The 24,565-nt window shown below is 43.2% G+C and overlaps 2 protein-coding genes across 3 annotated transcripts in view; one reads left to right on the top strand and one right to left on the bottom strand.

Annotated features, from left to right (window-relative positions):
- The window catches only part of fgf14 (fibroblast growth factor 14), a 213,966-nt gene extending 196,486 nt beyond the window's left edge, over nt 1-17,480 (top strand). Inside the window, exons 4-6 of one of the 2 annotated variants that reach the window (XM_041199280.1) lie at nt 11,006-11,204; nt 16,522-16,590; nt 16,831-17,480. In XM_041199280.1, the coding sequence (XP_041055214.1) occupies nt 11,006-11,204; nt 16,522-16,590; nt 16,831-16,928 (366 nt within the window). In that variant the 3' untranslated portion in view covers nt 16,929-17,480. Of the gene's footprint in view, nt 1-11,005; nt 11,205-16,521 lie in introns of both variants that reach the window. The other variant, XM_041199281.1, reaches the window with a different exon arrangement.
- Nucleotides 17,481-23,495: 6,015 nt separating this feature from the next.
- The window catches only part of itgbl1 (integrin, beta-like 1), a 182,891-nt gene continuing 181,821 nt past the window's right edge, over nt 23,496-24,565 (bottom strand). The window contains exon 11 of the mRNA XM_041198860.1: nt 23,496-24,213. Within this exon, the coding sequence (XP_041054794.1) occupies nt 24,122-24,213 (92 nt within the window). The 3' untranslated portion in view covers nt 23,496-24,121. The remainder of the gene's footprint in view (nt 24,214-24,565) is intronic.

The raw sequence follows: 24,565 nt of genomic DNA, 5'->3' as shown, positions 1-24,565 counted from the left end.
CATTATCTGTCTGCTTCTTGGAAAATTCTGAGACTTTTGCTTCCAAAGCCTCTTTGGCTTCACTTAGTTGATTCTTCAGCTCTTCCATCTCTTTTTTGTATTTGTTTGCTGCCTCCTGGAAAATTGAACATTGTTGTCTTCCCTGCCAACTCATCCTTCAAGTTTGTTTAGAGAGGTGTTGAATTCTTTTTGTTTCTCTTCACACTTTTCCAGAGGTACAAACTTTGACCTGAGGGAATCTTGCCGTGTGTGAAGGTCTTTCAGCAGGTTTTCTTTTTCCCTTCGAAGGTTGCTCACCTCATCTCGAACCCTGTCATCAAGCAAGGCCTCTTCGAGTTCCTTCTCCTGTTCTTCCAGGTTTTGGTTTAAGACATACATTTCTTCAGGTTGTTGAGTCCTTGCACACTCCTTTTTCAAAACAGGAATGCTTCCAGCTTCCTTTTGGAATCTCAACCAATCAAAGTTGATTTCCCTTTGCCAGTTTTGTGCTAGAAGGCTTGATCCTCTGCCTCTCAATACCAACACTGGTAGCTTTGTTGATTGGCTTCCATAATGGACAGTTACTCTGCTTATGCCTTTTACTTGAATGTCTTCACCCGTGTATGTTTTTAGATTGGCATCTGTTTCTTCTAAACTTAATTGATGTTCGCCATTATTTAAATTTCCAAAAATATGTTCCCCAACTACTGTGGTGGAAGCTCCCACGTCCACTTCCATTCTAACAGATTTGCCATTTAAGACCATAAGACGTAGGAGCAGGAATAGGTCATTTGGCCCATCGAGTCTGCTCCCCCATTCAATGAGATCATGGCTGATCTGATAATCCTCAACTCCGCTTTCCTACCTTTTCCCCATAACCCTTGATTCCCTTACTGATTAAAACTCTGTCAATCTCAGACTTGAATATATTTAACGACCCAGCCTCTACAGCCCTCTGCGGTAAAGAATTCCACAGAATGACTACCCTCTGAGAGAAGAAATTCATCCTCATCCCTGTTTTAAATGGGCACCTGATAATCACTCTGAGATGATGCCCTCTGGCCCTAGACTCTCCCAAAAGGGGAAACAGCCTCTCAGCATCTAAGATAAAAACAAAAAAACTGCGGATGCTGGAAATCCAAAACAAAAACAGAATTACCTGGAAAAACTCAGCAGGTCTGGCAGCATCGGCGGAGAAGAAAAGAGTTGACGTTTCGAGTCCTCATGACCCTTCGACAGAACTCAGCATCTACCCTGTCAAGCGTCCTAAGAATCTTATATGTTTCAATAAGGTCGCCTCTCATTCTTCTAAACTCCAATAAGTACAGGCCCAACCTACTCAACTTCTCCTCATAAGAAAATCCCTCCATCCCCAGGGTCAACCTAGTGAACCTTTTCTGGACTGCCTCCATTGCCATAGATAAGGGGACAAAAACTGTTCACAGTATTCTAGGCATGGTCTAACTAGTGCCTACCATTCCATTTGCCTTCCCTATTACCTGCTGAACTTGTATGTTAGCTTGTTGTGATTCATGCATGAGGACCCCCAAATCCCTCTGTACTGCAGATTTCTGCAGTCTTTCCCCACTTGAATAGTAATCAGCTCTCTCTATTCTTCCTGCTAAAGTGCATAACCTCACACTTTCCCAGATTACATTCCATCTGCCACATTTTTGCCCACTCACTTAACCTGTCTGCTTTCATTTACTTTCACTGTGACAAATATAGGTTCTGTCTTTCCAACTTTCAGATTAAACAACGAGTAAATGTCAGAGTTTGTTATTTCAGGCCTTTCTACGTTGTAGATTTCATCGGGCTTCTCCTTTTGTTTACAAGCCTGCTTGAATCTTTCCTTGCGTTGCCTCATTATATGTCCATTTCTATGACAATAGTAGCATTCGATTTTTTTAAACTGCCAATCGCTAAAAGACTGATTGTTTCCACCTTTATTAAAATTGCTCTTTGATTTCACTGATAAGTTATTTTTCTTTATTCCTCAGCTGGCGGGGACTGTTTCCTGCTTCTCAGGGGAGCCTTGCTTTCTCGCGCCTCTTTTGGCCGAGGATTCCCACCCAATGTGGAGGATGGTGCCATTTTGCTTACCCGGTTTTGGTTTTGAGTCTCTTACTGCGCTTTCCATGGCCAGAGCTATCTCGAGCACCTTCTTGAAATCCGGATTCACTTCAGAAAATAATCTTTTCTGAATAGTGTCCTCTTTCACACCACACACTAAACGCTCTAGGAGCACGTCTTCCATTAGCTGCTTCAAGTTTGCCACGTAGCATGAAACTGTCTCACCCGGGGCTCTATTTCATGAATTAAACCCGAACTTCTGCATTGTGACTGGGGGCTTGGGTTGAAAGTGACCTTTCACGAGGTCCACTAATTCATCGAAATTCTTCAAATCTGGAGCACCGGTGCCATCAAACTTCGAATCAGGCTATAGGTTTTGCTCCCACAGGTACTCAGGAGAATCGCTCGCCTTTTCTCTTACCCTATAATCTCATTCGCTTGAATAAAGAACACGAGGTGTTCTACGTATTGAGACCAATTGTGTATGAATAGTTCAAAAAGATCAATTCTCCCAAATTGTGGCATTTTGAGAAGGGATAGCCTCTTCAATTCTAACAGAGCTTGCTACTTACAATCACTGGGCGAGGTACAATGCCGATTTCTTTTTAATTTGATTTCTTCTGTTCAACTCTAGAGTCATAAACGTCTATAGCACAGAAAAAGGCCCTTTGGCTCATTGAGTCTACGCTGGTCAAACAAGTACCTAACTATTCTGATCCCATCTGATCCCATTCTCATTGCCAGTTTGTTGTAGGGTGGCCGAGTTGTGCTATTAATGATAAGATCGACCTGCAGACACTCCTTGGGTGGAAACATTAAGTTTATTTACAATATACTCAGCAGCAACTACACATGTGCTTTCAACTCCAACTCTATCTCTACGCTGACTGCTCAGGTAGCCCATGCCATTCTCCTATTGGTTACTACAGATCATGTGATCTTGCCGAACAAGTATTATTCCTCAAGGTACATTACACATTAAATAAAACAATAATTACTACATTCCTCCCTCTTCAACTCAGCTACGCATATTATATTTACAAGTACATATTTTTTAAGACAACATACTATTTACACTGGTTAAGGAATTTACTAGTGGCAAGTAACATTTGTGCTACACAAGTGCCAGGCAAGAAAGAATCTAGCCATCTCTCCTTGACATTCAATGGCATTACCATCACTGAATCCTCCACTATCAACATCCTGGGGGTTACCATTGACCAGAAACTGAACTGGACTAGCCGTGAAAAGACTGTGGCTATGAGAATAGGTCAGAGGCTGGGAAACTGGTGGCACATCACTTGACTTCCCCAAAGCCTGCCCATCATTTACAGGGCACAAGCCATGGGTGTGATGGAATCCACTTGCCTGGATATGCGCGGCTCCAACAACACTCAGGGAGCTCGGTATCATCCAGGACAAAGCAGCCCGCTTATTCAGCACCCTGTCCACCACCACAAACATGAATTCCCTCCACCGATGACGCACAGTGGCAGCAGTGTGCACCTTCTACAGGATACACTGCAGCAACTTACCCAAGTCTCCTTCCAAACACAAGAAGACAAAAATTAGGAACAGGAGTAGGCCTTTCAGCCCTTCAAGCCTCCCCTGCCGTTGGATAAGACCATGGCTGATCTGATTGTGGCCTCAACTCCACCTTCCTGCCCCATAATCCTTGACTCCCTTGCTGATCAAAAATCTAACTCAGCCTTAAACATACGCAATGACTCAGCCTGCACTGCTCTCTGGGGAAGATAATTCCACAGACTATCGACCCTACTGTTGGGGGAAAAATTGCATCAAGAAAATTGAGGATCCTGTAGCAAAGATAATACATCAATCACGAGGGACTTTAACCTTCATGCAGACTGGACAAATCAAGTTGTTTGGAAGACAAGTTCATGAAATATATTTGAGACAATTCCCTACATCTTGAAACCACTCAGGGAACAGATCACTTTAGACATGGGAACACCACCACCTGGAAGTTCCCCTCCAAGCCAAACACCATCCTGACTTGGAAATATATTGCCATTCCTTCACTGTCACTGGGTCAAAATCCTGGAGCTCCATCCCTAGCAGCACTGTGGTCCACATGGACTGCAGCAGTTCAAGAAGACAGCTCACCGCCATCTTCTCAAGGGCAATTAGGGACGGGCAATAAATGCTGGCCTAGCCAGCAACACCTACGTCCAACGAATGAATAAATAAAAAACATGAACAGTGGAATTCTCGCCAGTGTTTTGGCCAATATTTATTCCTCAACCAACATCACAGGTTATCTGTTCAATATCTCATTGCTGTTTGTGGGAGCTTGCTGTGCACAAACTAGCTGTTACATTTCCTATATTACAAAAGCGACTTCACTTCAAAGGGATTTTGTTATGTTTATTCCTGGTTTGAGCTTACTGATTTTAAGTATAGGAGCAGCTGAGTAAATCAGATGGAAGTTTTTGACATATTGGCATTCCAGAGATGCAAGGCACCATCAGCTGAGCTTGTGGCCTTTCCTACACCTGCTGCCGAACACTGCCCCTTTTGTTAGCAAATTTCTTGCTCCATTAACAGGCAAATGGCATATGCACAGTTAGATGCCTGTCCTCTGTGGCATGCTCACAATATACAAATCCCAAAGGAGTTAAATATGGCAACAAAAATCTCAGGGGAAAAATAAAACATAAGACTGGCGACTGAGAGATGCAGGCGATATGGTAATCCTGGTTCAAGTTACTTTTATAGAACCCCATACCCTTCAAAACATCCACCACCTTAAACATTGATTCCCTCCACCACCAACACACAGTGGCAGCAGTGAGTACCATCTACAACATGCACTGTAGGCACTCGCCAAGGCTCCTTTGACAGCACCTTCCAAATGCATGACCTGTACCACCTAGAAGGGCAAGGACAGCAGATGCATGGGAACACAACCACCTGGAAGTTCCCCTCCAAGGGCAATTAGGGATGGGCAATAAATGCGGGCATAGCCAGCGACAGTCACATTCCATTAACAAATTTTAAAAGGCCACTCACCATCCTGACTTGGAAATATATCACTGTTCCTTCACTGTCACTGGGTCAAAATCCTGGAACTCCCTCCCTAACAGCACTGTGGGTGTACCTACACCACAAGGACTGCAGCGGTTCAAGAAGGCAGCTCATAAATTATTGACAGCCTCAAGTTTACGGAGGGTAGACTGCGAGGGCGCCAGTCATGAGTGTGTGAGACCACCGGAAGCAGTAATTCCAATAACTATTGAGCAACCAATGCCCTTCAGTTCTGTGATGCCACCTTTCATGTAAATGCATGTCATGCAAAGCTTTGTTTAAGAACTGTCCATTCTGCCACATTGGGAATGAGACAGTAACTGCAGAACTCTACCCAAAACATAAGCTTAAGAATAATCTATATACTGCTTAAAAGAGAGAAATGTTGTCAAAGCTTTTTGTCTTGCACTCATCAGGATAAATGCAAGAATGCCAGGTTGCCGAATAGACAGAGCACAGACCGTATCAATCAGCCCGCGCTTGCTCAACCAAAAACAAAATGTCCATTGTGAGTTGTGATTCTGTGATTGGGTAGCACTTGCTGAACAATACTGAGTATGCTAATAGCTACACTAACAACCAATTTAAGATAAACAACCGATCCCATAACGTGGTTCACGCTTTACGCTTGCTAGAAACAATATACATTCATACACAGAGACCTAGTCTCTGCAAACAAAAGGAATATGTTCAAGCCTTGCACCTATTTTTTGAATTTCCCTGGAGCTTGGTGAACATATTGTTCCCCATTGCTTTCTCGATGGCAATGTTTCAGCCAATCAGAGTTGACTTGCCAACCAATCAGCACCCATTTCTCCTGTAATATAAATTGTTGTGATCATTTGAAATTTGGTATTCTTGTGTTTGCTCTAATGAGTGCAAGACGAAAAGTTTCATAACATTCAAGTTCTGTGCTACCAAGTGATTGTTAATAACCCATTTTTTAATAATGTTGGTTGAGGGATAAATATCAGCCAAGGGAGATCTTCCTTGCTCTTTGACATGGTGGCCATGGGATACACTACGTCCAATGAGAGGGCAGATGGGGATCCTCAATTTAACCTGTCATCGAAAAGATGTCAATTCCAACAGTGCAGAACTCCCTCAGTTGTGTACTGGAGTGTCTGCTCAGGTTACTTGTTCAAGTCTCTGCACTCAGTCTTGAACCTAGAACCCTGATTAAATTAAATATTAATATATATATAAAAACGAATTGTGCCTGTGGCACTGACATGGATTCACTTCCTACTCCCTGAAGCGAAAACACAATTTTGCTTCCTACTGTAGGCACTAAGAGTGGATCCTTTTAAAATGCAGCACTATAATTTACAACAGAATTGCTTGGAGTCTGACACCTCACTGATTTTATTTGCATGTTAAGCTCACCGTGCTCTGGATGAAAGAAAGCATTTCGATTAACTAATCTTTGATCAAAAAAATTGCCTGTTCTCGCAGTTTAAACATCATTGGTCCATCAGTTGAAAGTCTGTTTGATTGAACAGCCACCATTTTCTGGTTCATCATGGTTTACATGTGATTTATAAACTACATACTTAGCAAGACAAAAGCGTTAATTCCAGTCACATACTGAATTGAAGGAGTTACAGGGTCCAGATATGCAGAAACTGAATTATTATTCACAGAGGAATAGTCTGCACGCTGTTGGCATTAAGTAACACTGATAAGCTGCTAACCAAATAATATCTTCAGGTGTCAGTCATGGCTCAGTGGCAGCGCTTTCGTCTCTGATTCAGAAGATTCAAGTCCCTCTGCACAGACTTGAAAACCTAATCCAGGCCAATGCCCCCAGTGAAGTACTGAGGGAGTGCTGCACTGTTGGCAGTGCTGGCTGTTGTTTGAGATGTCAAACCAAGACCCCATCTGCACCCTCAGCTGGGCACAAAAGATCACACGGCACTGCTTCAGAGAAGAGGGGAGGGGCTTCTTCTCGGTCTCCTGGCCAATATTTACCCTTCAGTCAACATCACTAAAAAAAGACCAGATTATCTGGACACTATCGCACTGCTATTTGTGGGAGCCTGCTGTCTTTCCTATGTTACAACTGTAACTACACTTCAGAAGTATGTTATTAGTTGCTGTAAAGTGCTTTGAGATGCCCTGAGGTTATGAAAGGCACTGCATAAATTCAAGTCTTTTCTTATTTACCAAAGGATTATAACATATCAAACCTTTTTATATCAGTAGTCCCATTTAATGTGAGAAGGACTTTGTTCTATTATTTTAGCAAACTATAACTAACCTAAATTTCATCTGTGAGATATCCAATATCTTCATGTCTGTCGTTGTTACTTTCCTCTCTTATTAATATGCGACTAATCAGCTAATCCTTTAATTCCTATTCTGGCACATTATTGTTACCTTCGCCATTCTTGCCGTGAAGCTGTTGTTTTTTCTCAGTTTCTCTCTTGTTCCCTGTTGGATCCTTGTTCCGTTTTAGAAGGCCCTAATGTCCCTGCCAATTTATTAGCAGAAAAGAGGATTCCAGCACAGCCTGTATTTATATTGCGCCTTTGGCTAAGTCTTTGGTCATCAGTTCTATTGTCTCCTTACGTGGCTCAGTGTCAAGTTTTATCTGATAAACATTCCTGTGAAGCACCCTGGGATGTGTTGCTACATTAAAAGTGCTGTATGAATGCAAGTTGTTGTTGTAAAATGTCGCGAGGCACTTCACAGGTAAGTTAACAGCCAAAATTTGACATTGAGGCCCATGAAGAGATATCAGGACAGGTGACCTATAGCTTCCTTAAAGTGGACATTTTAAGGAGTGTCTTAAAGTAGAAAATGCTCAAGAGGCCAGAATTGGAGCAGTGCAGAGATCTTGAGTGATTGACCAACTTTGTCTCCTGGTTAAGTGACACCTCAATTTTAAAATTCTCACCCTTGTTTTCAAACCCCTCCTTGGCCTTGCTCCCTCCCTATCTGTTGTTGTACGAACCCATCTGGTTCACTAATGTCCTTCAGGAAAGGAAATCTCCCATCTTTACCCTGCCTCCCCTTCTCTTCTTCAAAATAATGTCGTGTGATCTTTTGTGTCCACCTGCAAGCGCAGTTGAGGGGTCTTGGTCTGTGACTCCAGACCCACAGTGATGTGGTTGACTCTTAACTGCCCTTTGAAATGGCCCAGCAAGCCACTCAGTTGTATCAAGCCACTATGATGGACTGCAGCGATTCAAGAAGACAGCTCATCACCACTTTCTCAAGGGCAATTACAGATGGGCAATATATGCTGGCCTTGCCAGCGACACTCACATCCCATAAGTAAATGAGAAAAGATAAATATGCTCAATAAGGATTAGAAAGGAACCACAAATCAAAATAAACTCTGGGCGGAATCTTCCCATTGCGCATCCCAGTGGGAATCACTCCCACTTCCACACCAGCCACCAAGCTTAGATTTTAGATTCTGAAGATTCTGCCCTCTGCTCCTCAGTGTAAGCTAATCTTAATACTTATACCAGGAAATTTTCCTTGAGCAGTTAACTAGCTGATTCATTTATTCCGCACCCCACACTTAACTGAGATCATCGGAATTTAAAATCAAATGTTTTGTTTGGCTCTCAGGTTTGGTGAAGGTGTACATTCAAGGACTTAATCTAAATTCGCAACTGTCAGCCAGGTAACGCACTCGGTTTTCACAATGAGAAAAATGAACGTGATGATCGGCAACCATTCCACACAATGGATTCCTGTCCCTTGCAAATAGCATTAATGTCATAAAAAAAAAATGCCTTCCAAGGCAAAGCTTTTACAGAATAGAGTTTTACCAATACCTCGTCCTCTCAGAACATTCTGCTGCACAAAGCTCAGACATAGAGGAGCATTTAGTTGTCGACCCTCGGGTCAGCAAAGCTCGAGCTGTTCTACAAACAGAGAATAAAACCAATGAGGTTGCCCGTTGTGGCGGGACTTCTTAATAAGTATGCAAAACGTGTGCTGAGCACAAACTGCAATTAGAAGATAAAGCTATTATCTTTTAATGCAAATTGTGGATGAGCTGCTCATGTCAGTTTCTGCTGGGGAGGGTGGTGTTGGGGGGGACAGATAAATCAATGCACCGAGGGAGGAAAATGGAGAGAAGGGAAATGAAATGGGTCTCCAATGGTACTTTTTGTAGACCAAGGTGTTACTGATATTATTGGTGATATTAGTGAATGGCTTAATCTGTCTCTATGACATTTTTCGGTGTTTTTAATGTCAGTGTTAACCTATTTAAAATCAGAAGGTTAAAGCTTCTGTTGTAGACGTTGTGCAAAGGAAGAAAATGCAGTACTTATACTGGAACATCTGGCATCAACACAATGGGCTGAATGACCTGCTCCTGTACTTTAAATTTCAGAGAATGTAAAGACTTACATTTCTGTAGCACCTATCAAGATCTCAGGACATTTGAAACCACTTTGTAACACTCTATAAGCCATGACTGAGTTGGTAGCACTCAGATCCAGAAACTCATGGGTTCGAGACCCATTCTGGAGACTTGAGAACAAAAAGTTAAGTTGACACCCCCAGTGCAGTACTGAGAGAGTTCTGTGCTGTCCGAGGTGCCATCTTTCAGTTGGATGTTAAAGTGAGGCCCCGGCAGCTCTCTCAGATGGGCATAAAGATCCCCCTCGTGCTATTTTGAAGAATAGCAGATTAGTCCTCCCTGGTGTCCTGACCAATATTTATCTCTCAACCAACATCACTAAGATCTGAGCATTATCACGTTGCTGTTTGTGGGAGCTTGCTGTGTACAAATTGGTTGCCATGTCTCCCACATTACAACAGTGACTGCGCTTGAGACTTCTTCTATTGGCTGTGAAGCGCTTTGGGATGCCCTGGGGCCGTGAAAGGTCTTCCTCAGAACTGGCACAGGGAGCATCAGCGTAGATTTTGTGCTAAACGTCTCTGGAGTGCGATGACCGCCTGACTCAGAGGCGAAAGTGCTACCTGCTGTGCCTGAGTTGCATTGGGCGTGCAGAAGTGATCAGTGGCACCAAACCCGAATTTCAGAAACGTGATGATTGCTGTAGCAAAGGAAGGCGAGAAATCCCATGTTATCGATGTCCTGGGGAAGAATGAAGTCAGTAAAAAATTGTATTCAGCTCAGCTTGGTGAGGAGGAGACGGAATGTTTTGCTGATAAGATCTAGAGAATGAAGTTTGGCAGCAGCTGCAACAAAATGCAGGATAATGAGTTTAAAAAACAGACAGGACCCTGGGATTTAAGGCATAGAGTACAAAAGAAAGGAAGCAACGGGTGAACCTTCATAAAACACTGGCTCAGCTTCAACTGGAGCATTGTGTCCAGTTCTCGACATCGCGCTTCAAGAAGGATGTGAAAGCTTTGGAAAGGGTGTAAAAAAGTTTTACAAGAATAGTTCCAGGGATGACAGTCTTCAGTTACATCGGAGAAGCTGGATTGTTCCCTTAGAGAAGAGAAGGCTGAGAGGAGAGTTGATAGAGGTGTTCAATTCATGAGGGATCTAGACAGAGTGGATAGGGAGAAGCTGTTCCCATTGGCAGAGACCAGAGGACACCGATTTATGGTGATTAGCAGAAGACTCAAATATAAAGAAAAAACATTTTTTATGCAGCGAGTGGCTAGGATTTGGAATGCACTGCCTGAAAGTGTGGTGGAGGCAGAGTGAATCTTGGCTTTCAAAAGGGAATTGGATAAACACCTGAAGAGAAAAAAACTGCAAGGCTACAGGGAAAGGCTTGGGAGGACGGGACTAACTGAGTTGATCTTGTAGCGAGCTGGCACAGATATGACAGGCTGAATGGCCTCTTTGTGTGTTGTAACCATTGTATGATTCTATGATAAGCATGTCTATTTTTAATATATAGATTGCCATCTGACTCAAACATTTGGTTAAAACCATTCTGATGTTGTTGCTCCACAGGAACTTTTTACACCTGAATGCAAGTTTAAAGAATCAGTATATGAGAACTACTATGTGATCTATTCATCAATGCTCTACAGACAGCAGGAATCTGGTAGAGCTTGGTATCTGGGTTTCAACAAGGATGGCCAAATCATGAAGGGAAATCGTGTGAAGAAAACCAAACCAGCATCTCATTTCCTGCCCAAACCATTGGAAGGTAAATCACTCACACATCATCAGTCACACTGCCCCGTTGGTGTCTCAATTATTTGATGTCTCTTACCAAATCCATTCATTTTTCAGTGCTGTGTAGGTTGCAGGCAGTAAAATAATGGTAGGACAGTTATGAAGCCCATGAGTTATCTAGGGAAGCCTGGTTTGAAGCTTGTATCCTACAACCACCCCCCACGTCCCCCCCCCCCCCCCCCCCCCCCACCCCCCCCCCCCCCCCCCCCCCCCCCCCCACCCCCCCCCCCCCCCCCCGCCCCCCCCCCAGCCCCCCCCACCAGCCCCCACCCCGCCCACTCCCTATTGCTGGGAATAGCACTCCTTTAAATACAAGTAGTTGAACGTGTGTTACAGTTCTCTCAGGGAGCCCAAGTTGCTGTGGCAACATGCACTTTTATGTGCTTCTTGTTGTCTGAAGCCGTGGATAGTGATGGTAGAGGTTGCAATGCTCTTTCCATCTCTCCTGCTCTCACCACCTGCCATTGGCATATGTTGGAAGAATTTGCAGGTTGATATTCAACTTGTTTGGCTACATTATGAGCACACCCTCCTTGGCCATGACGCCCTGGAGTGGGACTTGAACCTAGAGCTTCTGACTCAGAGGCAGGAGTACTACCTACCACCAGAAGACCTCAATAGGAGTAGGAACTAGTTTTAAATAAACTTTTAGAGATTAGCAAATGAAGTACTTCTTGATTTCAGAGAGGAGCCATTCAGACATCAGAGCAGTGCATAAATCCAATCAAATGAATCCACTGCAGACATTACAGGGATTAAAGGGCAGTCAGCAGGGATGTCAGACAGCCGACCTTTCAGGAGTCACCATCTGTGGCTAAATCTTCTCAGTGGTCAAAGTGTAACTGTGGATATCTAGCCAGTGTGGTCCCTGCTCATTCAGCTAAGACATTGTCCGACTGGAATCCCTTTCAGTAACCAACCATTACAACAGAAACTCACTCTGTATAGGAATTAATACAAAAGCAAAATAGTCAGATGCTGGAAAGCTGAAATAAGAACAGGAAATGCTGGAAATATTCAGCAGGTTTGGTAGCATCTGTGGAGAGAGAAACAGAGTTAACGTTTCATGCCTGTGACCTTTCAGCAGTGCCTTTGTTCACTCGCTTCTCCGTTACTGTCTTCACTAGAATGATTTGACAGACAGTTCAGTCAAAGTGAAGGATTAAATGATTCTTGTTAAAACTAAAGTTCCTGCAGCTAATTGGATGAGGTGATGTAGTGATGATATGACACATGGAAGGATGGAAGGAAAGGTTTATAAAGGTGGATGGTTAGAATTGTTACTTGAGAATTCAACAAGGCATTAGCAGCCAATCCCCTCAAGTTCAAGAACTGTGAATTCACCAGTGATTTATATTATCGAAAGTGTGATGTTAAGTGTACATGTAATTATTATTAATAGTTAACACTGAAATTCCTCACTTCCTTTCTCTATAACCTGCTGTGACCCTATAACACTTCTAAGATCTCTGTGCTACTCCAATTCTGGTCTCTTGTGCCAAACTCGCACCAAGTCCCACCTTCCCTGTACTGACCTGATGGGCTGAATGGCCTCTTCCTGTGTTGTAACTTTTCTGTGATTCTATGTGCAATGTCTCCCAGTCCAGCGATGCCTCGATTTGAAAATGCTCATCCTTGTTTTCAAATCCCTCCATTGCCTTACCCCTCCCAATCTCTGCCCTCCTACAATTCTGGCCTCTTACACATCCCCAGTTTCCAATGCTCCATCATTGGCAGCCGAGCCATCAGCTGCTTGGGACCTCAGCCCTGGACTTCTCCCCCTAAACCTCTCCACCTCTCTCTCCTCCTTTCAGATGCTCCTTAAAACCTACCTCTTCGACCAAGCTTTTGGTCATATGCCCAATATTGCCTTATATGGCTTAGTGTCAAATTTTGTTTCATAACGCACCTTGGGATGCTTTACTACTTTAAAGGCACTAGATAAACTCGAGTAATTGCTTACTAATTGGATTCCTCATAGGTGCCACTTTGAATAACCTTTATGTTCTATTGATTGTAATGTTTCATTTTTTTTAACCTTTACTATTTTCATGAGCTGTATCCATGGTACTGAAGATCAGGTGCTGTGAATCTTGACGCACACTTCCTTGCGAAGCAATGCGTCCTATGTATCTATCCTGCAACTAATATTCAAATATTCCATTATGTCAGAATCTACTTCAAATGATTGGTTTTGCTGGTGAAATCTAAGTGAAATGGGGTCCCGTGTATCAAGGATGATGATGAGTTCTAGGTGTTTCTTTATTTGTGATTGAGACAGAGTAAATAAAGAGAAACTGTATCCAGTGGATGAAGGATCAATAACCAAAGGTTTACGGTGATTGGCAAGAGAATGAGAAGTGAAAGAAGAAAAAGCTTTTTTTAACACAATGAGTGGTTAGGATTTGGGATGCGTTGCCTGATAGGGTGATGGATACAGATTCAATAGTGATTTTCAAAAGGGAATTGGACAAAAACTTGAAAGAGAGACAAAAAAAATCACAGGTGTAAGGGGAAAGAGCAGGGATTGCCCCTACTGATCAGCCTTGATCTTGTTGAATGGCGGAGCAGGCTCGAGGGGCCGAGTGGCCTACTCCTGCTCCTAGTTCGTATGTACCAGAAGAGCTGATGAGACTCGTAGGGTTGAATGGCCCCCTTCAGTCCTGCACTGGTTTAACAACTCTATGAATGTGCATTAAATTGTCGCAGGTTTCTTTAGAATGTTCACAAGTAGCTGCTAGAATTCTCTGTCACTAGGCAGGTTCCCTCTGAAAGTCACTTCCTTTAAACTGATTGGGGGAAACAGAAGCTCTGCTCTTCAGTTATTAGAAACATCCTTTCCACCTCTCCAAAAGAGCTCCAAGCATGCCTTTGAGAGGTTATTAATTGACCTAAGGGAAACCTAACCTCTCGGTTCGAGGATTAATTCTACAGCAGATAAATTTTCATTTTTCTTACGGACCAAGAGGAGAATGAATGCTCCATGTAAATACTCCCATGGAATACCAGCCCAACCCTCCGAGTGCCCCCACACATGACCCCACACCCCCCACCCCATCTCTTACAGGTGTAGGTCGTGAACCAATATCCCAATAGGCACACACAACTCCCCAGATCCAGGCATGTAAATCCCCGACCCAGGATTGCCAGTCCTCCAGGATTGCCCTGGAGTCTCCAAAATTAAACATTAGTTCTCCAGGACACTGCTCAAGTAATCCAGGAGAAAATTCTTCGAGGCATTCAAAATCAATTGCCTTTTCTTTCCATTTTCTGTCAACATTTTCATTAATTAACCATAAAGATATCTGCAATGGGAAAACGGCTGTTTGCCTGACTGTCACAATCCATCCAATCAGGTAACGGAGTCTGCTCGCTTTCCAATTGGCTGTGGGAAAGCGGGGTACCGTGAAGATGGATGTGCCAGGCAACCAACGGTGTGAGCAGGACATTTAGAGGCTTGTGGTCATGTGATGAAACCTCCAGGGATATGTCCAATCAGAGTTGGCTGCCCCTCACTTGGGCCTCAAGGCAGCTTGGGCTTAATGGCAGCATTGCTGGGAGGTACTCTCTCTGCCAAACCATCATTTTTGAACCAAATCCTAGAAGAGGATTCTGTGCCTTATCGAAGCTGCCTTCCAGGGTGCAGGTCAAACTCTTCTTTGAAAGGCTCAGGAGAGTAGAGTGCTGAGAGGGGACTGCCTGTGCTTCACTCACACACCCATAAGACAGTGCTGAACCTCGCTAATCCCTCTGGGGGGAGGGGATCGGGGGGAATGCCATTCTGAGGTTGGCAATACCAATTGCTGGAGGTTTCCTCTTCACACCAACTGCCCCACCCTCTCTCTCTCTCTCTCTCTCTCCTCCCATTGGACGCTCCAGGATCATGATGTCCCACCTTCACATGTCCATGTGGAAAGCTAACATTCTCTCTGTTACCTGATTGACTGTCAGCCAAACATTCTATTCTTTCCCAATTCCAACATTTATAAAACTGATAAAACAAAGGCTTTGAAATAAAATTATTTGCTTTTAACACCCCTGTGGGTTTTCTCCTGGGTTTTTGCTCCCAGAAGTGTCCTGGATCATAAGATCAGTAGGATTAGGAGCAGGAGTATATTATTCGCCCCCTCGAACCTGGTGCACCATTTAATAAGGTCATGGCTGATCTGATTGTGGCTGAATGGTTGATCTGAAAACTCCACTTTCCTGCCTGTCTCCCAAAACCCTTGACTCCCTTGTAGATCAAAATCCATCTAACTCAGCCTTGAATATATTCAATGGCCCAGCCTCCACTGCTCTCTGGGGAAGAAAATTCCAAACACTAATGACCCTCTGAGAGAAGAAATTCCTCCTCGTCTCTGCTCTGAATGGGAGACCCCTTATTTCTAAACCATGGCCCCTAGTTCTAACTTCTCCACAAGGGAAAACATCCTCTCAGCATCTACCCTGTCAACTCCACTCAGAATCTTATATGTTCCAAAGAGATCACCTCTCGCAGTAAGTGTAGGCCCAATCTGTTCAACCTTTCAAGAAGATACTCCACACTGAATTTTTTTGGCAATGTCTCCACTTTGCACTGGCCGCCTCCCCATCTCCTCCCTGCCTCTCCTCCACTGCCCTGACCCTGTACTCACTACCCACCTCCCCCCACACATCTATCCAACTCCCCATGCTGCCATCTCAGCCCACCCCCAGGTCCCTGACTCCCCTCCCACCTCACCACCAGCCTCCGCAGTCCCCCAACCACTGCCCCACTCCACCTTCTCCCTCCCTTTTCCCCTGCCTTTCTCTACGCCTTGTCCCATCTCTCACCTCCCCTCCCATCCCACACACCTATTTACCAGCTCCACAGCTCCTCCCCATACCCGAAACTCACAGAAAGGTTAAATTTCAGAGCGTGCCATTGCTGGGAGGGGTATTTTATTGGCAAGCTTGTTAATTACAGAGAACAATCATGTTCTCTGGCTTTTCAATGACAGAGGCATGTTCTCTGCTCTTCAATTATGCAAAAGCAACAAGATCTGCATGTTAAAAAGGCATCATCTAGAGAAATAAGCAGTTGGCAAACCTTCTCCTTGAGATATATTGCTAGATTTGAAACTGAAACCAAAACTTGACTCTCCAGGTTCTGGTCCTCTGACAGCAGTTTCGCCAATCCTTTCAAGAAAGACTCCATCTAATTATTAAAGGGTTATGGTAGTGTAGAGTCAGTTGTGAACATTGTAAATGCAGCTTGTCAAAAGGCCAGGAAGTTGAGTCACATGTGCATTTTCTCCTATCACTTGCAGTTGCCATGTACCGAGAGCCATCACTGCACGATATTGGTGAAACCATACCGAAAAACGCAGCCACCCCCAGTAAAAGCACAAGTACTTCTGCAATAATGAATGGAGGGAAGCAAGTGAAAAAGAACAAGTCAACATAGCCAGGCAGATCTTGGGAAGGACGTGAATTCCAAAACCATTACACTGTTGTGTGATTTATCCCTGGCAGACTGTCTCCTTCTAAATGTCTGTGGATCAGGTGAAGCAAGTGAACCTTTGTTCATTGCAGTCTTTGGTCTATCTCATTGCAAGTGGATAAATCTCAATGCGTAGCTCTTTCCACAACAAGAAGACATCTGGAGAACCAGCTAAACTCTGACCATGGATGTCCTACCAAGATAATGGAATGCCTTTTATCTATTTCCTCTTAACTGTGACACTCCATGAGAATGATGTAATTCACAACTGCATTTGGTACATAGCCTGCTAAACACACACCTGAAAGAGTCTCTCTTTTTCGAGTGCCGGAGAAGGTTAAGTGTTTCAGACCTGTCGATTTGTAACACAGCAGACAGCAGTGGGGATCCCAGATCATCGCTGTATATCTCTGCTCATTCAGGACGAAGTCCCTCTCTCCTTTTCTAACATGGCTGCTCTATGCACTGTCCTAACCTCTTTTTCTTTTGCAGGGACTGTTGTGTGTTTTTTGCTATTGAGAAAAAGTAGACGATGGGAAAATTAAAATGCCATCGCTGGGTTGCCTCCAGTGTTGGACTGACAATTATCAGGGATATGGGGAGCGTCGGCAAATACTATTGCAACAGTGTGCATCAGCAATGGGATCAATGTCTCAGCCTATTGACTAGACGTGTAAATGAAAAGATTGCCCAGAGACTGATGAATTGCTCTTTAGATTTGGTGGTAATGTAGAGGGAATTGAGTCAATCCGAATCAGTGGAAGGTGCTCTGATTAGCACCAAGCTCCTTCACAGTTTCCTTCTTGTGCTGCACACACATGCTGGTGGTTCCGGATGCCTTGTCCAGTGAGCGGGGTCCACTGCTCCCAAATTGTGTGTGGGCTCTAGGAAATCTGGGTAGCCCATGCACAAAAGCTAACTCTTCCTTCCCTCCCCCCCACCAGCATCCTTGGAAATTTTGAGTTCCACTTTCATCACCTGGGGCTGGGCTTTAGGTGGCCCATTGGGGAAAGTCTGCTCCTTGCTTGAGTTAACACACAGATGCTGAAAGGATGTCACTGGACTGTGACCCACTCCTGTCTAGTTTAGGGAGCGTAGGCAAGGCTACCGGTGCGTGTCCTCACCACATAAGCAACAAGAGGTGAGGCTTAAAGGAGGTACTTTTGTTATCACCATGGAGGATACTAAAAAAAGGATTTTAATGGTTGTGAGGGAGATTTGTGAGTGTTTGTTTTTGTTCTTCTCCTCTTTAAACTCAGCATGTAGTTCGGCTCATCGTGGTCAATTGCCAGCGCATCTCTAGCCCAGCATGCAGCTGCCCATTAGTCACTGGCAACTGCTGGGCTAAAGGCGATTTGCCTTGTTTTTAAGTACATACCAAAACCAGGCACCCTAGTGGAAGAGGAGGCGATTATCATGAGTCATATTAATCTTCCATTAATTGGTTTGTCAGAATTATTAAGTTATTTTTAAGTGCTTCAAATAGTATTTTTCCTAACCACAAATCAATGACAAAAAAGCTCCCACCTTAATTTCAAGTTTCATTTGTTTCATATATTCTCTTATTCCACCAAAATAAGCTAACCAGAAAAGAGAAAATTAGTTGGCTGAAAAGACTCAAATTGTTCTAACTGGAACTTCCTGTATTACTCTGTTAACTGTTTGCTACAGTCGTCTAGCTGAGCAATCTTCAAAGTGCTGAAACATTGATCGTTAAACAAAAACAAATGCAACATCTACATCTTAACTCTTCCCCCAACAGTAATTGTAACACAGGTTAGATATACGTTTCTTCAACATGCTTTCTACTGTAATTCTACCAAGTGAGAAGAGCTTTATTCTGATATATATATTGAGTAGAAAGTTGAGATGTTATAGCCCCCAAAAGTGGGACTCGAGACAGCATCCAGCTAAAGTAAAATGGCAAAAAAGAGGTATGATTAATTCAGGAAAAACTATCCTTACAAAGCTAAGCGAAATCTTTGGAAATATACACAATGACAGTATCACCTAAACAAAGTCAAGTACAAGTCCCATACACCTAGCTAAACTGTCATTTGTTGAATGAAAATTACTTTTGAACATGTTTACGAACACCACTGCCTCAGAACAAAGATCCGAGTCGTGAGATTCATGGCCGCTTATTATAGATATAACGAGATTCAGTGTAATGGAGAGTGTAAATGCATTTTAACTGGGAAAAAAAGGGAGAGAAATGCGAATACTGAGTTTAATTTAAAATCAGAAAATAATGACTTCGCTGCACTGTGAGTTGTGTCATTATATCAGTGAAGGAAAACTAATTTAGGAAACTGACTAGTAGGACTTTATAAATGTGAATTCTCGAAGACAAGCATTGTACTAACTGAAAGCCATTCAGTAGTCTGGTACTATTCAGTATGTTTTAACCATTTTATTTTCAGCCAAATTGTACAAACATCTTCTCACGTTTTCATAAGGTTTACTGTAATATAGATGGTCAAGGTCTTTCTGCGTCACAAGGAATTGTTTGTCAAGCTGCAGGTTTCACAGTTCTTAACAAGCTTGAAATCTATTTAAAAAGTATTTCTTCTTTCTGATATTTCTGATTTATTTTACAAATTATTTCTGCAGATTCTTACCGAGTAGGAAATATCGCTCTGCTGCTACGCTGCTAATGTGTTACATCTGATAACTTTTAGCAATTTATAATTCATTGTTTGTCCAATGAAAGATTTGTGTTGATTTCTTTTTTAAAAAAAGGAGCAGAAAAGAAGATTTAAGCACATCAGCCAGCCAGCACGGGAGTCTCTGTACTGAGCTAATTAAATGCTGTGATTAAAAACGAAACCATTTGTAAGACTAATTTTGATTTTAGCTTTATGGGGGCTGGTGTTCCCAGAGACCACATACAACACACAGTTTTCGACAGTGATCCCCTCCGGTTTCCCCCTCGCACACCAGTTGACTAATTAAACTTTGGCTGAATTTATTTTTATTAATGCCAATGGGTATATAGTTGTTAACCCCTCTTGTTTTTTTTTTCATTTGTTGTTCATGAGTTATCCGTGAGGGTGTTTTTTTTCCAAATGAATGATTGTCCTTGACAAACTAATTCTTATCATTTTTTTTAAAGTATAGCAGAGGGGGAATATTAATTCTTTGTGCTTTGGTTCCTATTTTGTCTGTTGTCTCATTTGTTGCATGGGAAGAGGATGGCATTGATGAAACAGAACTGCATGTAGTAGGTTGTATGTATCAAGAAGCGTTGGTATGTATTACTAAATTTACATACATATATGCAAAAAAAGTTTGTCTGCATTGTACAGTTTAAATGTTTATTATCATTTGTTGTACACAAATACAGCATATTGAATAAAATATTTCTATAAAGACACAGTGCAACCATAGCCCATAAACTTTGCACCAATGATATGTGACTGGTAAGCTCTGGTCGTGTCCAAGATGATTTTGGGGCAACTAAGATAACAATATCCAGACCTTCCACTTTATAACCCTGAATGATAAATGTCTGCATCAGGTCATAATTGAGTGAGATCAGAATGACTATAAAACCATTTCCCACTTGATACGTGGGTTATGCCTCCAGAATTGGGCTTGTGATTTGCACTGTGCTGAATTACAAATTAAGGGATCAAGCGCATCCTGAATTATTTTGGCACTAGGAGTCCATTTGCATCTTCTTAAGTAGGCTCAAGAAATCACTTGAATTGTGGTTAATGTTAGGTGCTTCTGTGTGATGGGGCTGTGTTGGAATCATACAGGCTTGTGGTTTAATACAGTCACAAATAAAAACCCATCTACACTGGGAGACTGGTGTTCAGTGTTTGGGTCAAATATTAATCTGTAGGGTGTTAAGTTTAATGATCTATGATTCATGCAACATACAGTAGTTAATACTGCACCTGCGACTGAATCAATCTAACAAGTCACTCAGTTATAGACAATCACTTAGTTCACTTAGAAGGCATCAACAAAACTACCTGACCAAACTAAGTAGGGATGGGCAATAAATGTATCCTCACCAGTTCTGCCACCGCCCCATGAACAAATAGATTTTAAATGACACTCTGCAAATACATAGTGAGAAAACATTCTATCTGCATAAGAACATAAGAAGCAGGAGTAGGCCCTTCAGCCCCTTAAGGCTTCTCCACCAATCAGTGAGATCATGGCTGACCTTCCATCTCAACTCCACCTTTCCGCTGTATCCCCATGTCCTTTGATTCCTTTAGTATCCAAACAGCCATTGACCACACTCTTGATATACTCAATGACTGAGCATCTACAGCAGTCTAGGCTAGAGAATTCCAAAAATTCACAACCCTCAAATGAATAAGTTTCACCTGGCGCAGTCCAGTATGTGGGGCTGAACACCATCGTTTGGAGATAGTCTCTCTTTTAGGCAGTCCCTCGAGATGGAGGATGACTCGCTTCCTCTCCATTTCGGTGGGTTCTGAGATGGCTGATTAGCCCAACGTTCTATCTGCAGGCGTGGGGCAGGTGGTGCTTGAAGAGCTGGGTAGATGGGTGGTTTGGAAATTTGTAGCTCCCTCTGACACCTCAACTTCACATCTTCACATTCCCAACAAAGTCTCCCGATGTGTTTGATGCCTTCTTGAATGAGCCTTCTCCATATTTGTCAGTCCCAAGCCAGGGTCTCCCATGAGTCAACAGGGATGTTTGCCCTCTTCAGGGAGTCTTTGAGGACATCCCTAAAGCATCTCCACTGTCCTCCTGGGACTCTCCTGCCATGCCTGAGTTCTGAGTAGAGCAGTTGTTTCGAGATCTGGTGTCGGGCTTACAAATGACATGTCCTGGCCAACGGAGCTGGTTTTGAGCATTTTGCGCCTCGATGCTGGGCAAATTGGCTTAGGACTGGGCTCTGCTGTTCAAAGTAATGAATGTAATAAGTAATAATGGCCAGTGGAAGACTGCATAGCCTATGAGAAGGGAGTCAGTGACTGGGCTGGTAGCCTGGTTTCTAGAGTACTGCACTAACCCATGACCCAGTAGCACTGGATTTCATGAGTCATGGCCTGTCCTGTGATTTGAAAAGAGGAACAGGCCCCGGAAAACATTGCCTTGGGTGCTTTACCTGCGTTGGGGGGGTGGGGGAGGGGGGCACGGTGGTGTCAGTGGAGGGAATGGAGTAAAGAGGAAAACCTACCAAGCAGGCAGGTCCTCAGAAGAGACGAATCAGAGGTTGCCTGAATTCACAAGGTAGAAGACCTAGAAATTGCTGGACCTGTTGAAAAGCTGAGAGGGTGGGACCTCCACCATCCTTCATGATCCTCTCAGGGGTTACCAAGCCTCCAGGGTTGCCTTGGTGGCTCCAAGAATAGAAGCTTAATTTCTCTGGGCATTGCTGCCAACAAAACCAGGAGAAAAATCATAGGGACAATAAAATAAACGTGAAATTAAAAACCGGGAATGGCGGATTGGCTCAGCGGGTCTGGTAGCGTCTGTGGAGAGGGAAACAGAGTTAACGGGTGGATTTTCCACCACCGCTGAATCGTCCAGTCCCACTGAAAGTCAATGGACCTTTGGCTGGGCCTCCACACCAGCCCCCGCCACCTCACACCCACCTCCCCGCCCACCTCAACAGCAGCTCCCACTATAGTGAGGCCAGAAAATCCCAGCCAATGTTTCAGGTCGATGACCTTACATCAGAACTCAGAATAAGTTGTGTGTTTGTTTCACTTTCTTTCAGGAGAAGGAGCTTCAAATACAGAGAGGTGATCTTATTGAAAGTTGTATGATCCTGAGGGGTGCTTGATAGGGTAGATGGTGGGGGGAGGGGGGGGTTGCTTCCCCTCATGGGGGAATCTACAACTAGGGGATATAGCTCCAATTTAAGATGGGGATGAGGAGGAATTTCATCTCTCAGAGGGTTGTTAATCTGTTAAGTCTCAACCCTAGAGAGAAGTGGAGGCTGGGTCACTGAATATGTTCAAGACTGAGTTGGATAGATTTTTGAGTTGAGTTTGGAGTTGAGGCAGTGATCAGATCAGCCATAATCTTATTGAATGGTGGAACAAGTTCGAGGGGCCGAGTGGCCTACTCCTGCTCCTATTTTCAATGACCTTATGTTTTTCTATTTGAAGAATTTTGTTTTTTTTTTAAATATTGATGATGGGGGAATAAAAGCTGTTTGGCCGATAGCGAAGGATCAGCCATTGGCTGGTGAGGACTCTATTCACTTTCTGATTCTGATTGTAAACACGCAAGGATGTACATGATCAACAACACGTGGTGGGAATGTGCAGCGGGTGTGGTTGGAAGTTATTATGTAATTAAATATCCAGGAATATGCCCAAACAGGGTTGGCAATTCTATAGCAACTGGATGCACTTTCCTACAACAAAGTTATTTTACCATGCAGAGTGGGTTTACATCAGGAATTCTACTCTTGATGTGCTGCATCACTGGCACTGGATGGACATAAACACAGCATACTGCACAAAAACAGGCCATTCCACCCATCCGGTCCATGCTGGTGTTCATGCTGCACACTAGTCTCCTTCCATTCCTCTTCATCTCTGCCCATTTCACACAGCATATCCTTCTATTCCTTTCTCCCTCATGTGTTTATCCAGCTTCTCCTTAAATGTATCTACACTATTCACCTCAACCACTCGCTGTGGTAGCGAGTTCCCCATTCTCACCACTCTCTGGGTAAAGAAGTTTTTCCTGAATTCCCTATGGGATTTATCAGTGACTGTTTTATATTGGTGATTACCATTTCATCTGGTATTAGAAATATTGAACTCGTACAGACTGAAGAGTCACACAGGTTGCTTAAAAGTGACATTGTTTTTATTGAAACTATATGTACGCCTTTGTAAAAGCACAGTTAAGAATAAGCTACACTAGGAAGCTGTAAAAGTTGTTTAAATCACTTACTGAATGACTGCCAGAACAGACAGCTTCTGTGCCAGTCCATATTTATTGCAACAGTAATTTGCAGATCAGTCAAAAACGCTTGGCCACTTGCAGATTTACTGCCAACAGTATCTCTTCGTAATGAGCTACACATTTGCTAACAGCCAAAATAATGCAGTTGTAATCTCAATTCCTAAGCATTTGCTTGGCATACAAGAAAATCAGTTTGCTGGCATATCTCTAGATTATTAGTTACTGAAGCTAGTCTCATTAAAAGGCATCACAGTATATCAGATGCCCATGCTAATAACCCCAGTACATTTGTCACTAAAGGTTATTTTACATTTATGTTTGTGCGTTTGCGATGGAACTGTTTGCTTCCAATGGTGCAGCCAAGTAGCAAAACTAACATGGATACGTTAGCAAGTAAAGACATTTATTTGTGAGTGCAGTGCATTTTGAAGGCTACTTCTGGTAATATCCTTAGTCATGCAGCAGAAGATAAGCCACGTTCAGGAGTCCTTTCTATTACTGTGCAATCTTCAGAAGCTTTCCAATCCAATCCAGATTTCACAGGCGTTCCCAGTCCATTCATTAAAGCAGTCACAGATTCCACAATTACAGACACCATTCCCTGTATTAAAAGAGTACAGGTTTCACAATTACAACACAAGAATTTGTAATGCTGATTCTTTTAAGTTGCAGTTTAGATCTTTCATTATCTCATAACCTCCAGTTTTCTCAACTCTCAAATGGCTAGTGTACCAAGGGTGGACAAAGAAAATGCTACAAAGACACTCCGAAGTTCCCCTTGAAGTCTGGCAGCATTGACATTAATGACTGGGAGGAGCTTGCTACCAATCATTCAAAATGGCGACAACTTGTCCATCAGGCTGCATCACGCTTTGAGTCACAACATCTTAACGATGAGGCAGAGTCACTGCAGAGAAGAAAAGAAACAGAAGCAAATCCTGCACTCTGGATCC

Source organism: Carcharodon carcharias, chromosome 11 (assembly GCF_017639515.1).
Source record: "Carcharodon carcharias isolate sCarCar2 chromosome 11, sCarCar2.pri, whole genome shotgun sequence".
NCBI lineage: Eukaryota > Metazoa > Chordata > Chondrichthyes > Lamniformes > Lamnidae > Carcharodon > Carcharodon carcharias.
Note: the sequence above shows the minus strand (reverse complement) of the source record. Positions and strands in the feature narration are given on the sequence as shown.